The sequence below is a fragment of the Labrus mixtus genome, chromosome 11 (genome assembly GCF_963584025.1).
Source record: "Labrus mixtus chromosome 11, fLabMix1.1, whole genome shotgun sequence".
Lineage (NCBI taxonomy): Eukaryota > Metazoa > Chordata > Actinopteri > Labriformes > Labridae > Labrus > Labrus mixtus.
This window is the reverse complement of record NC_083622.1, coordinates 18949487-18967991: the sequence shown is the minus strand read 5'-3', so window position 1 is coordinate 18967991 and position 18505 is coordinate 18949487. Positions and strand designations below refer to the sequence as shown.

Genomic DNA, 18505 nt, shown 5'->3' with positions numbered 1-18505 from the left:
TGCGCATGTTCTGTCCTCTGAGTCTTCCTTTTCACCATAAACAATTGGGCATGGTGCTAAAAAGCCCAAGCCACCTAAACCCTTCCAGAGTGGCGTGGTCTATTACAGCTCACTTACATTTAAAGCTACAGACACAGAAAAGCCTGTTCTGAGCAGGGCTGAAATAAAGGGGTTTATATGTATGAATCAATACAGGATCAGAGTGGATATTTGGCTAGAAACTTCACAGACATGTTTTAAGGACCTCTAAGAATGATTTAGTACATTATTTGAAAACAGCTTGTGATGCCCCCCTAACATCCAGTTTAAAATCAGACACAGGGCCAATGAACACCTACTGTATGTCAGTCTACACTGGTGTGAGACACATATATGGTTTACTTGAGGGATTTTTATGCTTGAAATACTAAACTTTGTTTAAAATCAAGCCTGGGGACTGCCAATGTGGAGCCTGGCCAGAAAGAAAATGGGTGTTCACCATTCTCAGCCCCATTCTTCCACCACACAATCTGCAGTCAAGCTCAGGTCTGAAACCCCTACATCAGCTGCTAACCGCTCATCCTCAACCCCACCCATCCCCTACAACTATCACCTTTCACACAAATATGTGTGTAAAAATACCTACTCATCCACAGATACCTATTCATACACCCCCCTCTCATTCTTACTAGCCAACCTCTTAAATCCCTTCAAATTTAAATGACACAAGGTCATTTAACATGTTAACATGTTCAAGTCTCCTTTAGACCTTGGACACATGTTTTCTGTCCATTATATTTCCAGAGACTTTCCAAGTGACCTCAGACTTTTGTTAGTTCAGTAAATTACAGGGTAGATGAGGCGATAACGACCGGTTTAGTAGTCAAGGTTTTTCTTCTGTAGTGACGCTCTATGGGGTTTCGCATATTGTGTAAGGAAATGGTTGGTGGTAAAAACATCAGTGTTAATGGTTACATAATGAATCTATTCTTCACCTAAGGAAAACTCAGTGAGCTATATTGAAACCTAAAACATAAGCGTTAACTAAACCTAGTTTTCAAGTCATCTCAATAACGTAGAAGCCCTTTGTGGCGGGAGAGGGATTATGTAAATCAAGTCATTTATGTATAATAGTTCTTAATTCCTGACCTGACACTACAATCCCTTTCTTGTTTATTTAGGCCACTTAGAAGACACCCTAAGGAGCGTTTTCTTATGCAGAGCTGTGAAAAGCAAGTGAAAACAGGGGCACAGTGTTATATAAGATATATTATGTGTGTGACCTTGAATATTGGCATCAACAACGCTTAAAAACAAGAGCAGGAAGAAGAGATGATAGACAGGCACAAATATGTTTCATTCAGGTTCCAGGATCGGGGTCATGAGAAATCATACAACAATATTACACTGAGTCTTACATAAACATCTTGACTCAAGCTACAGAGGAAGTTCAACCTCTTTCTTCAGTGTTTCTGCCTTCACAACATGTTATGACTTTTAAGTGCGATAAATGAAACGCTGCTCAGAGTGCAATTACTCTGTGCACATCAATTGTAAATGCCTATCAGCAACACTGCAGCTCACAGCATATAAGTTATGTTTAACAGCTGACTGAATGAGTTAGCGTGTGTGATTCATGAGATATTTTACTAATGGATTAATTTTGTCCCTGTAGGCAAATTCTCTGCAAATTCTCTTCACTTGACCCAACAGTTAGGTCAGGGTTAACAGTTCGCCAGCAGCCCCAGAGCTGCCGAGGATTAAAGATGCCTCTGAATTTCTCTTACCCCACATCAGCCGATTTTAAGGTTTCATCTCGCTTTATCACGTACCTGACAGGCAGCGTGCGGTCTCCTTTGCGGCGATCCATCTCTCTCTGGGGTACAGGGTACCAACGGAAGTTTAGCTTCCAGTTGAAGCCCCCATATGTCATGTCGGATCCTGCCATGTACTCAAATGTATCATCGCTGATCACATCGATGATAGGGCAAACCACCGTTCTCCTGAAGCAAACACAAATACAGAGAGAAAAACTTGAATTCTCATATATGGGACCATGCTGCACAGTGACTTCTCATCAACTATCATGTGATCTTTTTACCCCTAGGGTCTGTAGCACATAGTCTAAATAGCATTCAGGGTGTTGTCCCACCCCTGATTTTCTAGTTCAAACAGTGAATGAAGTAAGGCACAGGACACAAATGATTTGTATTAAGTGTCTTATATTTACTATGGTGTGTTTGGGGCTTTGTATAGATGAAACCAATCAGAATGTAATCTCACAACTGCTGCTTTGCTATTTATTTGGCCATCATTTTTATATACCCCACTTGAGCCCTGGTAATTTGGGAATTTACCCGGGTCGTCAGTGGTTCACTACATGGATTATTTGGAACATGGCCAAAGAATTTGTTGTATCAATGTAACATTCTTTGTGCGTGCAACAAAGAAATGGAGGCTGTTTATCTTTTTTCTTTTTTTTTTTACCTATTTTTGCTACTGGTTTGTACTTTGTTTATATTTTCTTCTGAGTGGACCCTTGACATTCAGTGGAATGCTTCCATTTTTATTGTCCCTCATGTGACCCACACAAGCACCGGGGAGAGAGCTGTTCTGTTTTTATGCTCCTAAACTGTGGAACTCACTGCCCCTGGACATCAGAACAGAAAGCTCTCTGGGTGTTTTTAAAAGTAAACCTAAGATCTACCTTTTTAATCTTGCTTTTCATTAGGAGTGATTTTACTGCCTTTCCTTTTTTCTTAATCATTTTGTTTTTACATTTCTCATGTTTTTTTATCGTCTTTGTCAACTTCTGAACCATGTCTTATTCTGATATTTTTTCCCTGTTTTATACATTTTGTTTACTTTATTTCATCTATATCTTTTTAAAAATAAATCTGATTCTTTTTATTATTTTATTACTTTCCCTCTCTTTAATTACTGTTCCTTTCTGTCTCTTTTGTGAAGCACTCTGGGCAGCATGTTTTCATATAAATAAAGTTCAGTTGCGTAGTCCTTTTCAGATTGCAGTTCTGCAACAGTGCAGTTAGTTCCGCCGTCAGTACACCAATATTACATCCGCAATGTGTGCAATTTCACATTGCGTTACAGTGTTGTGGAACAGTGTGCACGCCTTTTGGTGTGGTTTGGGTTTTGTTTAAGACGTACAATAAATATTTATCTGAGTGTATGTTTAACCGTGCAGAGAAAGCATGCAGCAGTGACAGTTTTGCTCTGTCTCAGCCTGTTGGTTGCAGCCCATGCAGGGCTCTATCATTGATCTAGCAAAGTTCCCTGAGGTGAGGAAGGTGTAAGGAGGTAGTTGTGAGTGTGTCCTTGTCCTCTGTAGTACCACAACAGCCACACAATGCTGAAGGTGGTATATTGATGGAAGGAGATGTGAAACAAAAGCTTGCCATCTCCCAACAGCCTTTTCCATCAACAACTCAATTTGATTGCCTATGAAAAATGATATATCACATACGTTAACTGAGGAGTAGGACTGTTTCTGTCTCTGTGTGAAACAAACAGAGGGTAAGTGAGTGATGAACCTGCCTGTGTAGGCGATGATGTATCTTAATATCTGAAAAATTCACTGTTCTAATGGCAGGATTCTGCACAACTTATTTTAATAATATAGGTTTTTGTAGATCATTGTAACAACTTTTTCTGCTGCCTTAGGATATTAATGGAAAACAAATGCAACTGACCTCAACTCATTTTAAGACAAACACACCCATGGGTGCTAAGATGGGTGCAGGGCCATTTGCCTTTAACACAATCTTTGCACTGAACGTGAAAATGACAACTGCAACACAGAGATACAATCAATGATAGATGGGCCTGCATGCTTTCACTAGGCCTAAGATAGGGCTCTGTGTGTGCGCGTGTGTGTGTGTGTGTGTGTGTGTGTGTGTGTGTGTGCCTAAGTGAGTACCTGCTTGGGTAAAGCGGTTTACAGAGAATAAGTAAGTAAGCATCAAATTAACACAAGGGCAAGCCCCCTGCAGGTTTAACATAGTTTATCGATTTTTTTATGCGTGCAATTGGGGTGCCTCTTTTGTAGTGTGTGTGTGTCAGTGTGTCTTACTTGTCTTGCTTTATGCGGGCCAACAGAGGCTCGAGCCACCCTGTAGTGCATTCACAATGAGCATCCAGAAAGGTGATGACCTAGACGCACAGAGAAAACATGAGACAAACCAAACAGTGAACACCATATGGAGATTAGGTCACTGGTCAGTGGGTGTCAAGTATTTGCATATGCACACACACATTTACACATCCAGAAAAAAGCACAACACACACACACCTGACCAGTGGAGAGGGATGCTCCCTTGAGGCGAGCACGGATAAGTCCGGAGCGCTGCTCCATCCTCACCACTCTGACAGGAACCTCCAGCCTCCTGACATACTGCTCCAACGGCCGCTTTAGGAAATCTTAAAGATAGAGATAACCACATAAATGCAATCAAAGAGCTAAATTAATACACAAGACTGACAGAAACACACAACAAAAGGAGAATTTTAAGTGTCTTCTCCAAAATATTACTTAAGAAGCAAAAGTCATCAAAAGGTAAGTGTGTGTTTGTGTACATGTTTCTTAGCATGCCTTCTTAAATCACACCTGTGGAGAGCTCCCCCACCGCAGACACACCCACACACACACACCCACACACACCCACACACCCACACACACACAGACACACACACACACTCTCTTTGATTTGCAAGACATCAACCTGAGTGTCCATAGGGTTAAACGGTGCTATTTGGTGGCGGCTAGGGGAGTGTGTGTGTGTGTGTGTGTGTGTGTGTGTGTGTGTGTGTGTGTGTGTGTGTGTGTGTGTGTGTGTGTGTGTGTGTGTGTGTGTGTGTGTGTGTGTGTGTGTGTGTGTGTGTGTGTGTGTGGGGGGGGGGGATTGAGGGTAATAACAGAGTGTAATCCCTGCGGCTGGCGAATTAAAGACCTAATCTCCCCCAAACAGGGATTAGCAGCATTGCACAGGGTGGAGTGGCACACACAGCTCATATATGCTGACTGGCTGTTGGGCACTAGAGCCAACACACTCTCATAGACACACACACACTAACCCAGCAAAATCATACAGTAGTAAAAATAGGCTAAGCCTCAAACAAGAGGAACAAACATTGAAGGACTTATGTGTGTGTGTATATGTGTGTGTGTATATACCTCTCTCGCTCGCATCGTCCACCAGGACAATCTCCTCCAGCAGTGTGTGTGGTGAGCGGTCGATGACGGAGTGGACGGTTCGCAGAAGCGTGCTCCAAGCCTCATTGTGAAAAACAATCACCACGCTGGTACGAGGAAGATTATCTGGGTATAATTTATTCTTGCACCTTCAAAGAAAAAAAAAATCAGAATCAAACACTTGAATGCAAAAACAGGACTTCTATGATAGAAGAGATGCTTCATGCATGTAAGCATGTGGAAGCTAAGTACATTTCATTTTCAGAAGAAAAGGAAAACACACTGTCAAACTGAAAGAACATATCACACGGCTCAAGGGGAGGAAATGTGAGAGTTGCATCTTAACCAACACAGACAAAAAGACAACCACATGTGCATGAAGTGAAGTTGTAGGCTTTGAACGCCGACAAAACTGAGCTGACAGAGACGGAAAGAGATAAGAGAGAAACACTCGAGTAGAGACAACACAATGCAGCCTCTGTCTGATTGTAGGTGACTGCAACACAGAGAGGCAGAGCTGCAGCTAAAGAGAATCTGCACACAAGAGACAGCTGAACAAGAGGGAAAATAACTGGCACTAAAACATCAGCTCAAGCGCATTAGTCAGTCATGGAGTCCCTGCACTAATCAGATCATCATTTATGGCCTCGTGAAAAATCATATTTTTAGCAACTTCCAACAAAGAAACTGAGGGGGAGTAATGAGCGAGCGAAACTGAGTATATATCCCCAAATTTAGATGAAGAAAGTCGATACAGAAATAGCGGGGTCAGCATGATGACAGTTGATTAGTGATGCTAATTAGACTGTGACTCATTATCATAGCCGTGTAGAGCAGCACACACATCGAACTTGCTTATTGAGGGACAGAGGAGAACAGGAGTGAGTGAAGACCAGAGACGGATATGAGTGAGGTGATAACTGTGTCACATGCTTATTTATATATTCCGTTTTTAATAATGACACAGGTGGGATTGGATTGTAAGATCATGAAGAAAAATAACATAAATTGTGTTTAAACTCTCTATTCAAACCACATGTATGTCTTTAAGATGTATTTTATGCTTTCCAGGCAGCCACTGATAAAGGATTATTTAATAAGTTGAAGAAAATCAGCCTAACATAGATGTAAAACTTGCTCTATGTAGCTTCTTTAACAAAGTGAATAATCACAACAAATTAATTTCTGGTTATTTTATCCATAATAAGATTCTTAGGTAATTTTCTAGGAAACAATTTGAGTATTTTATGATAAATAAAACAACTTTTAATGATGCATCCAAACAGGTTCAGAGGATTGAATCCATATTGCAGCTTGCAAAACCTTGTATGGCTCTGCAAAACAAGAACAGGTTTGGCGTTGCATTAAAGACAATGTTTCCATGTGAGAATCTTAAAACAAACGTTTGAAGACATTTTAGGCAGTTCTATTTCAGCGTTACAGACGGCACACAAAACTACACCACACATTAACACATGGTACTGAAATATTATATATAAAAGCCCTGTGTCCACCTAGTGTTTTTTTCTGAGTGCCAGCATTTTTTTTCAAATTGTGTTCAATGAGTAGAGCAGCAGAAGGACACCTGGACAAAAAGTGCAGTACCCAGAGTCTTTTTTCCGATCAACTTTGCAGAAAGGCGCTGTTGACGTCATTGGCGCTCTTTTCCACATGTATGATATTCCCCGTATTTTTCCCGCCTGCGCCTTGCGCCTTGCATGCACATCCTATTTGCTCCGTGTCTCATGGGGTAAAAGCAATCTCAAATCAAAAACGTGCAGTAAAAAGCAACAGAGCAGTGTGGGTCATACAGCGGCCGATGTCAACAGATTGTTGTCATGGAGACAGGACGGACGTGCAGCACTTTCTTCTCAGTACACAAACGCTTCATGCAAGCACTCCCAAGCGCACAGCCATTACTTCTGCCAAAAAAAGAAAGAACGCTAGGTGGACACTGGGCCTAAGGGTCACAAACTCACTTCTCATTGCCATTGTGACACCTTTTCTTAAGGCTTAAACCTCTTTCACAGTCATTGAAACAATTACATTTTAGGGAAACAGCTTTAAAACAATCTCAATCACACACATTACAGATGGATTGATTTGCACAGCAGATGGCAAACAAAAATTGACTCATCCAATCACAAATGAATGTTAAATGTTACTCACAAATTGCAAAAAAAACAAATGAAGCAGGGATCCATTTTATTGAAGAACACAAGTTAGAGTCACGTGGAACACTGCTGACTGCTATGATACCTGCATGCAGCGCTCTGACATCAAACTGTGTCAGTATTTTTCTCAAAAGACACTCAGAGAGCGTCTCAAACTTTCATGTAGTATTGACAACAAAACGAAGCAAGCTTGTGACTTCCTTCCTCTGGCAGACTCGGCTGTCACAATAGCCAAAAGGAAAATGTTCTCTCTTCCTCAGTCGTCATAGATCCCTCACTCGATGTGATCGAGAATGCAGGAATGCTTCCTCTTTCTCTCTGCTGCTGGTGATTCTGACTGAAGGAATGTATCAGCAGCAGAGGAGAGGAGGTCAAGAATACAGTCCATCCTGCAGATGCCTCTGAAGCACATTAAATAACACACATAGAGACTCTCAGTGTGTAATATGCATACATGTGCTTGTGTGCGTACATGCGCTTTCTGCAAGGAGGGTGGGTTGATGAGCACACACAATGATTCACTGTGAAAACAGAGACAACCTCGGAGTCTTCCAACTTCTACACACGTCAGTTCGTTTTTCCTCTCTTCTTTGTGTACAACAAACCAACAAAAAAAAACAAGAATTTTTAGGCTTTCAGACATGATCTGTGCTGTGCAGCTCATGGAAAAAAACAAGCATGCCTGTGTGTCAACAGAGCCTACATGTGTTGACACATGTTGTGACTATTTGTCACATGATGTGGATTTAAAAAATGAGGGGTGGTTGTGAGTCCTGTGTATCCCAAACAGCCTGGATACTGCTGGAGAAACATTTGGCAGATGCGAAGCAGCATAATGAGTTACAGGCTGTTTCTCCAGCCAGTGGATTGCGGGCATAGTAAGGATAGGCGGGCAGACTGGTTCTGATTAAATCACTCTTGCAACATTTAGCTCACACAAACACGCTAATACACACACATACATAAATCTATATATTTGTCTCATTAAAATGTTGCAGTCAGAATCTCAAAACGGAAAATGTCATGTCTCTGAGAGGTGTGGTCATGGAAAGTCTTTCTATATACTGTGGACCCACCCAACCACATGTACACACCCACACAAACACACACACACACACACACACTCAGGCTTGACTGTGATGTCAGAATGAACTATTCGCTCTCTTTTTTTATCCTTAAAAAACAACATTGCAGATTACAAAGAAAGAAACAATGTGTGACTTTCCTCTTGGATTTTCAGCTAATGGTGAACCTTCATGATTTCATTCAGAATTGTCTCAAACTGCTGATCTACACACATATGTGGACATATCATAAAAATAAACACATACATACATCCAACAACACATTGCTTGCCTTGATATTGACTCTCTCTTATCTCCTAATTGGAAAAGGGGATAGACGGAGAGAAGGCTGAGTGAAAACACACCTAGTAATCAACTCTCGCTCTAAGACTAAACCCCATTTCACGGATCAACGTCCTCTTTCTTTGCTGCCTGTCTGGTGTGCATGTGCGCCTGTCTGTCACTCTCGTGTCTGTCAGTCAGTCTTTCTGTGTACCACCCAAAAATACCTTCATTACCGATTCATGCATCTGTTCTTTTACAGAAGCACAGGTAAGGGCGAAGGGGGGATGGGAGGCCAGAGTTGGTTTACATCTGGTTGAACTAATCTTGACATATCTTCAGGGCTGCAGGCCGGATGTGTCTTCTGTTCTAACTGCCTCTCTCTGTTACTGTTTGCAAGAGTGACAAACCTGCAGCTTTTGGCACTGACACACACTTTAGTAACACTATACTCCTCATTATGCTAATTGCACATTCAAGGTAGTATTACTGAAACAAAATAAAAAGGAGGAAGCCAAAACGCAATCATTAAAACCTCCTTTGTAATCATTACCCTTCAAACTGACTGTAATCTTTGTTTTGGTTTTTTCTTGACTTTCTTTATACTTAAATAAAACTGTAAGCCAGTGAGCTTAGGGCTCTGTACTGCTGAGTCAATGTTTGGCGGCAAGGTCTCATCAAAATGGATTCATTTCTTCCTTAATGTGATGTATTTCCTGTAAAAACGGGACTGACAGGATCAATCTTGATGGTGAGCCAATCAGCTTTTAATCATGACGAGAAAGATTTGAAAGGACAGCCAGAAAAAGGTTGGATTGTTAAAATCTATTGTTTCTTTACAGCTTTTAGGGACACCCACTAGTGCAGCTTGATGTCACCTCATAAAATCCCTGGTTAGCTGTTTCCCAGTTGTATATGTCCAATTCATAATAGGACTTGGGTTAAACAAAACTGCAAATACTTATGTGTTCAATAATGAACGGCGGTGTCACAAAGAGCGCCCAAAGAACGAGGTGATTGTCTACATATGTAATTTATGCTATCAACACATACGACAGGATGGGAAAGAAGCCTCTGTGCGGCAATATTACAGTGGAAATCCCATGTTATACACTTTAAATGAACCAATAAACAAAAACAATTGGTGTCCTTTGTGAAAAAAACACAAAGAAAAAAACACAAAGATAAAAACACAAAGATAAAGACACTGCATTTTTTTTTACTGTGGTCAACTCTATGATTCACAGTGGAAAGTCCCCACATTCCCACACTGACAACACCAGGCTTAAACTAACAGCTAACACACCAGACCAACGAAAATAACTTAACAAGCAAATGCACCACAGTCTGATTGATCTCTCTTAATACGGTTGATTTTTATGAGTGGTCTATTTCCCATGTTGCATTGAACAAGAAAAACTATGGAGCTTCTCACAGCTGGGAAAAAAAAATCAAATGAATTGTGTATGACAGTATAGCAGCTTTGGGAACATAGCAGAACAACAACAACAACAGCAACAACACAATAATTAAATCTCTGGGTAGCTGTTTGCTGTCTGAGTTGGGAGTAATTAGGGAAAGTATCATAAAATCACAGCCTCAATGAAATGCATGTCGACTTGCACAATTTTTTTCTGTTTGCTTACAATGTTGTAGTATTTTGAAAATTCAGTACAGGAAAGCACATGAGGACAGTTATTGCATAGAACAAACAGAGAGCAATCAGATTGTGGTATGGAATGGGACACTTATTTGTTTTTCAGGAAGTTCAAGTGCTCATGGATTCTTTCCCTCCACCACACCCCTTATCCAGTGTCTAACTGTTTTAATGACTTCCTCGGGCAAACCTTCCTGTTAAGTATGGTCTTTTGATTTTCGATGAATTGCAACTCTTTTAATATTACCAACCATTTGTGGTCATTCTTAATGTGTTAGGGTTTTGCAGAACAAAATGCCTGACGTTGTGACTGATTGTGCAGGTTTCTCACTAGACGTCTGGCTTACAGCCTATAGATCATCACCAGTTGGAACTATCCCAGAAGTGGACAGCAGTGAGAAAAGCTTGATGAGTGCAGTAAGAGTAAGTGACAGGGCAGATATTAGCTGTAGGGAGGCTGCTCACCCTTCCAGTCGGACATCAGGCAGTGACCGATTGAGAGCAATCATCTCGGAGGCCATGAGGTTGAACTGGTTGATCTTAAACATCTCCTTCATCTTCTCCTGGTTCTCTTTAGGAATCACCACAGGCTTCCCCCCCTCACCGGGCCCATCCCGCGGCCTGGCCATGGCGTCTGCAAGAGACACACAAACATACAAGCCGATCAACAGATGCTGCTATGTGTCTCTGTGATCACATTTTAATGGTTGGAAAAAGACACTCACCGTCTCTCCCGGGCAGTCCTCTCTCTTTTTTGTCGTCGCACTTGTTGCACTCGCTGAAGTATAGCAGGATGAACATATCCAGCATCACCCAAACCAGAGAGGTGGCCAGCACCACCTTACAGTAGGCGAACCTCCTCATCCTAAAAACGGAGGGAGAGACAGAGAGAAGAGGGTAGACATGTTAAGTCCTGGCTAAGGTGAGGAGTGATGGGATGTCCAGAGGTGCTACAATCCCAGGCCTTCCAAAGATCTGTAGAGAAGCCCGCACTTAATTTCTTCTCATATCCCCTCTCTTCACACCCCTCAAATCCCAATCATCCTAAAGCTCTGCGCCTGAGTATCTTCTCACTGCCTCCATTTATCCTTCCTTCAGTCAGTCTGTCTGTCTGACTCTCCTATCTCCCGGCTGTTTATCAGCCCCTCTCCAAATGGTCACCTTCACACTCAGAGAGAGCCTCAAAATCTGCACAGCGCAATGTCAGATTTCAGTATTGTATCACTTCCATACAAAACAAAAACAAAAAACAAAAAGGATATTTATAATTTATGAAGTATCAAATGTAAATTGTTTTAAATTTCAGGAATTATTCCGAGCACTATGAATGAAGATTTGTGTTCTGGAGAGGAAGTTTTATGGCATTCAGGCAACGCTTTAACTGTTTTCAAATTTAAAGTGGAGTAAGATATCTACTGGATCAGAGTTCCTATGCACGGTGCAGAACAAGCTTATCTACTTTATACATTTAACATACAGAATCCCTGCATGCAGCGAGACACACACTCAGGTAAGCACATAAATACACACCAACACACACAGCCGAAGGTGGGGGCTGTGAGTGTAATTGCTTTTCTTTGGCAGGCAGCGAGAGACAGACACAGCCACATTAAAATTCCACTGCTCCCTTTTCCTTCTCTCCTCCAGCACCATCTCTCCTCTCTTTAGCTGATTCTCTGCTTCAGTGATCCCGCAGGTTGCAACAGCACAAGCAGAAGGGAGAAAATTAATTTGGCTTCGGTGATTTCTCTCTTACCCGTGGGAGGGAAAAAAGGTGTTTGTGCATAGCTAGCGTAGCTTAGCTTAGTGTAGCTTTGCACAACATCCACTGAGGATGGGGAATTGCAGAGCAGCATTTCTAAAGTCCACCTGATAGGATTCTGGATGCACAAAGTGTGTGCACAGCATAAAACAAAAGTGAAGATCTGTTCTCTCAAAGTTTGTCTTTTCTCAGACTTTTGTGCCTGTGGAGGCCAATAGTTTGAATGCTGTGACAATTTCCTATTTTGAACACTTCTACCCGAGGAAAGACAGGAACCATATGCATGCACAGTGTGTATTTAATCAGAATTCAACATCAGTATGATAAACCACAGCTTATATTATAGAGATATAATCTTTGTGTGTACAGGATGTATCAGAAACTGTTTTAGAGATGGACTCAACATCATTAGAGCCCGTTCCTCTCGACTACAGTCAACTCCGAGTTCGTTTTCATCGGGGGTAGGGGGGAGGTAGCAGAGAGAACTCCCATGATTACCCGCCGTCTTTTTGTTATTGTTTCCATTGACAGCCCCCTGGCATCGGAATTCAAATACCGGTACTTACATACTTAATTCGAGTAACAAATCCTTATTTAAATAAAAAGAAAATGACATTTATTATCCTTATTTGTAATATTTTCCCTTCATAAAGTAGTCCCTTAATTAACATATAATAATATACATTTTTAACGCTCAGTGTGTTATTTCTGCCACAAGCAGTTTCTCATTAACAAATATATATACATATACTTAAATACATGCTATACCCATAACATATTGATGTTATTTTCAAGCTCAGGATCCTGTCAGTGTGTACTGGAGGAGACAGATTCTGTGCTGTCTGGACTGTTAACAGCTCAGCATGTTCACACCCTTGGCTGTAGATGTGGTTACACATACAAGTGTTACTCTCAGTGCAGAAAGTGTGGAGAGAGGGCGTATTTGAGTGCTTTGCTGTGTGTTATATATCTAGTTTATTTGATACTGTATATAACCTCTGTATTTTCTGTGAGCCACAAAGTATGCATGTTCAATAAGATTTCAAGGTTCCAACCACATCATCGAAACTCTCAGAGACAAACTGACAGCCAGCTTTGACACTGCAGTCAGAACACATCCATAAACCAAAAAAACATGAAAGCATGGTATTTTGCTGCAATATTATCATAAGTAGAATTTTTCTGGCTATCCTCAAATAATTAATCAAATTGCTTCTTTTATTGTTTGGATCACTCCCATCGAAATTCTTGAAATTCCAGGATCAGTAGGAAGCCTGAACTTCAGTCCTAGCTCTCCTCTCTGTTTCTGTGACCTCTGCAGGATTGTGCCGGCCTCACTTGACCTCCATGCAGCAACATGACACAATCTCACGGCAGAAACTTGGACGAGACCAATATTTTTACTTTACGTTTCCTCTATCTCTCCCAGAAGAGCCAGGCACATATGCCAAACTTAAATCAGCACATTCCGGCAGAGACAGACACCGACATGGAAGCACTCTGTCACACAAACACTCACATATACTCTTGCTCACAAAGTTGTGTCGAAAATGCTGTCAGAGAGATGTCATCCTGTTTCCTTGGATGCTATTAGATCTCAGTGAGAGTAAAGAAACAGACAGCTGTGCTCCAAGCAGCAGCAGAAGATTTATATACATGTACATTGACTTAATCCAAGTTCACACACTTCCCTACTGCTGTCTTTCTGCTATACGGCTCTACTCACTGTATTTCTAATCAGGCATGGCAGCGGACACCTCAAGTCTCCTCTGCGCTCACCCTAACAGCCCCGGGTCATCCTTTACTGCTTGTGTAGCATGTGTGTGTACGTCTTGTTTATGTTTGGCGCTAATGTCTTTGAAGTCTCTTTTAAACAGCCTGGCTCCTGATGACATTAAACAGACTCACAATTCTCCAACCTTCCATCTCCCTGATCCATTAACATATCACGTTCCCTCCATCCTTCATTTATACCTCCACCCTGGCATCTCGCGCTCTCTTTCTCTCAGCCACACACACCCCCACCCCTTCCTCTCCGTCTGTCTGTCCGTCTCTTAGTGATGTAGTCTCCTTTCAAGAGCGGTTGCCATCACTACACCCCTGCGAGAACACAATTTCCCCCTTCACATCCTTCTCTGTGTCTCTCTTCATATCCCCCTCCTCTCCTCTTCTCTACAGGCTTAATCCCCCTTTAGAGATTGCACAACCAGTGTTTCTCACAACCACTTGGAAGAAAGTCTGGTTTAAGAGTAACCCAGAGCTTCAAAATGTATATTTGGGAGTGAGGAGTTTCCCTTCAGGGATTAATGTTTATATGTGTGTAAAAGAAAATTAAGAGGAAGGGAGGGAGATATTATTTATAAGAGCAGGGGGAAATGAAAAAAGAGGACTATTTTGTTACTATTTAAAACAGTTTACGTTGCTAAATCATAAACTATTAACTTAGCTCAATCACAATTAATTCTTCACAAAACCAGCTGCCTTTTTTAACAACTTTTTCCACCATAAACAAACTTGTATATTGTAGATCTTTCCTGACAAAACCAGAGATTATGCCATTAAAGTGTTTGATCTGTCTGTGGGTCATGTAGGCTTGATAAAGCTCAACAGTTGCTACAGCAACTCTGATGGTTGTGGTTATTTTTTATACATTTGTAATGCCTATCAACTTGAGCAGAGCAAGTCAGACATCAGGGAAGGGGTATGTGTGCGTGCGTGTGTGTGTGTGTGTGTGTGTGTGTGTGTGTGTGTGTGTGTGTGTGTGTGTGTGTGTGTGTGTGTGTGTGTGTGTGTGTGTGTGTGTGTGTGTGTGTGTGTGTGTGTGTGTGTGTGTGTGTGTGTGTGTGTGTGTGTGTGTGTGTGGAGGGGGGGGGGGGGGGGGGTACAGCTAAATGACTGGAGTCCATTTATCTAGGTCTATATCTTGACTAAAAACTGTTCCCATAGCAGGAAGGCAGAGAGACAAGAACTGTCTGGGTAAGAGAGTGTTAAGACCACCCTGTCATTAGTTTATAGAGAGAGAGTCAGAGTAAACTGTCGTACTGTCTGTGGATTTATTAAACATCATGCAACTAGTGGATGAATCACTTCAGGTACCCTCTGCTTAAGCTTTATATCAGTGTTTCTCAAATGGGGGTACTCGTACACCTAGGGGTACGTGGGAGTACTGCAGGGGGTATGTGACAAATGTCATAAAAAAAAAGTTTCATCACAGCAAACTAGTGGTGTGCGAAATAACGATCTTAGATCGTGAAGGATTTAAATGTGTTGACAATCTGCAAAAACAGGGAGATCGTAGAATGGAGCTGTGTTCATTTTATCATGCTGCAGTTTATGCACCTACACAGACCCGTCTCCCCCTCCCCTTCTGCTGGACGCATCACCCGAAAACGAAACTTAAGAGTTAGCCCGTAAAAAGAACTCCATTGCGGTTATATGCAACTGTTTGAGATACAGGATGCAGGATGCAATAGACAGTTATCTGAAGAGTTTGCAAAGTTAAGGTTTGTACTTCGGGTAGCGACATAACAAACCCCTAACAAGCAACAACATTATTAGTCTGCTGAGAGTCAGACAGAAAGTCTGTGATGGGAGATGTAGGGCATAGTTCAAGTTTATTAAAGCCATTTCAACAACAGTTGATAGGACTTTGTCTTGTAATCCGTTATTTAAACTGACGCTGCCAAGTGTTTTCTGCTCTCTCTCAGTTTTTAAAGTTATTAACAAGCCTCTCTACTCGAAGCTCATCTGTTGTGATAATGGAAACGAGAATGAAACGGTGGGAGGCGATAATATCAGCAAGGTCTGGACCTCGGTTGTTAAAAACAAAATTTTGAACAGTCACCTACAAACATTTATTTCCATGCATTAGTATCTATGCATCCTGCTTGAAGTGATGTCAGTCAGTAGCTCTTTCTGATCTCGTTCAGTGTGCAGCAGGCAGGTGAGAGTGAGCAACCATGGTGACTGTCTGTCCGTCAATCAACGATGTCCCGCCCCCTCCTTGAATAAAACTCTTAATTCAGTAAAACTTACTTTGAGCATGTGTCACAGAATAATCACATTTTGGATTATGTTTGAAGTCTACATGTTTTTAAATGCATGCATTACAGGTAAAAGGTACCTGATGAACCCTAACATAGATTTAAAGACACGAAAGAGCACACAATACTAAATCATTAATTTAAAGTGGTGCATAAAAGCCTACAATTGTACATACAAATTTATCAGAATGCAGGGAAAGACATTTCTGCTGTAAAAAATGTCTGCTGTCCCCCCCCCCCCCCCCCCTCAACAAAGACAATTTTAAATAGAGTAAACTTATAAGCACAGTATTTGTGCAATTAAAAACATTATACAGGGAAATAAGTTTGGTTAAACTGGTTGGTAACTTGCAAATATTTTCTTTAAGATCAGTATGGAAAAATTGTGATCGTGATATGATATTTTTATGGGATTTATGTCCATGTATTCTGTTCCTCCTGAAGCACTGTTTGTCTTTTGCCGGGTGACATAAGCCAACAGCTTTATGAAGACCACATACATTTGTTTAGTAATGTTTTTTCCCCAAATTATTTCCTGAAAAATGTCTTTGGCTGGATAAGGGAGTACTTGGCTGAAAAGGCAAAAAAATTCTGAAAGGGGGTACACAAACCCAAACAGTTTGAGAACCCCTGCCTTATATCATAAGAGTCAACACACTTCTGTGAGATAAAACATTAACCTTGGCTTACAGAAAGCTGGTGAGAGAAACACAGAGAAAGAGAAGCTAACAGTTAAAAGAAAGATCACTGCAAAAGTAAAACAAAGACAACTACTCATGGAAGAGTAAAAGTCACAAATGAAATTGATTACCATTTGAAAATCTTGGCACAGGCGCAACGCAGAATTAAACATCTTCAATCGCTCCTGCATTTTCAGCCAAAAATCAATACACATTATTGTCACAAGGGGGGTTCCCTTGACGGCTATGGAGAGCCCTGCTGGTTGACTATGCAGCGAACCACAGACATACAGGAAGGCAAACAGTATGTTAAAAAAAAGTAATACAGCAGACATAAGGGCACACAAACCACAACAACATGCCTCTTAGTATGTGTGACTCCAGTATGATGCTTCTGTTTAACAACTCAACTCAATAAATAAACATCACAGACCGTGTGTTTATTTACTGTATGTAAACACAAACACATATGATCATATCACAATACTTGCAGACTGATCTGTTTAACATGTCTACTTGCTTGTATGGCCTCAGCTGTATGTGAGCTGCTGTCAGCGTTCCTACTCTTACCACCAGTGCTAATGCAGAGCAGACAGGATTTACGAGGCTCTTGCTTCCCAGCAGGGTCTCCCTGCTTATTAGCTATTTTAACAGTCCACCTCTAAGTTATCCCAACACAAAAATGTGGAAAATGTGTCATACATCACTTTGCTTTTCCTTTTAATTTCAAATCGTCTTACAGTGCCATGAGCAATTGAGAGCAATGTTCTGACTCCATTAACTTTATAACCAGCTATTTAAATTGTTAGGTACTCCTTGTACTAGGAAGGCTTTGAAGACAGAACAGTGAGACTGTTGTCAACAGATCAGAGATAAAATGTATTGCTTTTCTTAGGCGGCAGAACATAATGCTTTTGCATGTTTTAGCTCTACAAATAATACATTATTAACATACTTGCCCCATATTATTTAAAGCACTTAAATACATTATTGATCTCCTCACAATTCTTGCATTTGGATATAATGACATATGGAGTTCTACTTTGTTGGTGTACTGCTGCATGATTTTTTTATTAGTGTAAACGTACTGTGGATTTTTTGTGATTACATGTTTTATTCATTTCGTTGCTCATCTATCTTTTAAATAAAATAAAAACTGACAACACACACAAATTCCAACGTGCTTGTATTGTCCTGTAACTGCAAACGGCAATATCTATTCTATTGTATTCTGGCTCTTATGAAGCTTACTTAACCTGATTCTCCATTACCTGTTCAGACTAAGGGGTCTCTGGTCAGATGTGCGGGTTGCTCCACCTGCAGAGGGGCGGAGCGTCAGAGATCCCACTTCCTCCTTGTCTTGTCACTCAAACATGCTCCTTAAACAAGAAGAAACAGACACAGACTTAAAACACTGTTTAGCCATAGGTGTGAAAAGCCAGCGTGCATGCCAAGCAGTTAAATATAAATTCTTAATCCTCAGGTGATCTTGACACACACAGAGATTCTAAGTCAGGAAATATCCTAAAGGAGCTTTGTCTTGCTTTCATTCATCTCGGTAACAGTAGCGTTGGTTTTACCAAATGGCTTGGAAAGGAGACAGAGAGTGTGCTGATCACAGCTCGGGGATGTAAAACCACTCAGCACCCACAGGA

General features: G+C 41.2%; 1 protein-coding gene across 2 annotated transcripts in view; it reads right to left on the bottom strand.

Moving 5' to 3' along the window:
* galnt1 (UDP-N-acetyl-alpha-D-galactosamine:polypeptide N-acetylgalactosaminyltransferase 1) overlaps positions 1 to 18505 on the bottom strand; it is a 43276-nt gene that overhangs the window by 9588 nt on the left and 15183 nt on the right. For both annotated transcript variants that reach the window (XM_061050557.1, XM_061050558.1), the window contains exons 2-8: positions 18122 to 18229; positions 11091 to 11230; positions 10831 to 10999; positions 5171 to 5337; positions 4289 to 4416; positions 4070 to 4149; positions 1812 to 1982 (exon numbers count right to left, since the gene is read on the bottom strand). In XM_061050557.1, coding sequence (XP_060906540.1) covers positions 1812 to 1982; positions 4070 to 4149; positions 4289 to 4416; positions 5171 to 5337; positions 10831 to 10999; positions 11091 to 11229 — 854 coding nt within the window. In that variant the 5' untranslated portion in view covers position 11230; positions 18122 to 18229. The remainder of the gene's footprint in view (positions 1 to 1811; positions 1983 to 4069; positions 4150 to 4288; positions 4417 to 5170; positions 5338 to 10830; positions 11000 to 11090; positions 11231 to 18121; positions 18230 to 18505) is intronic.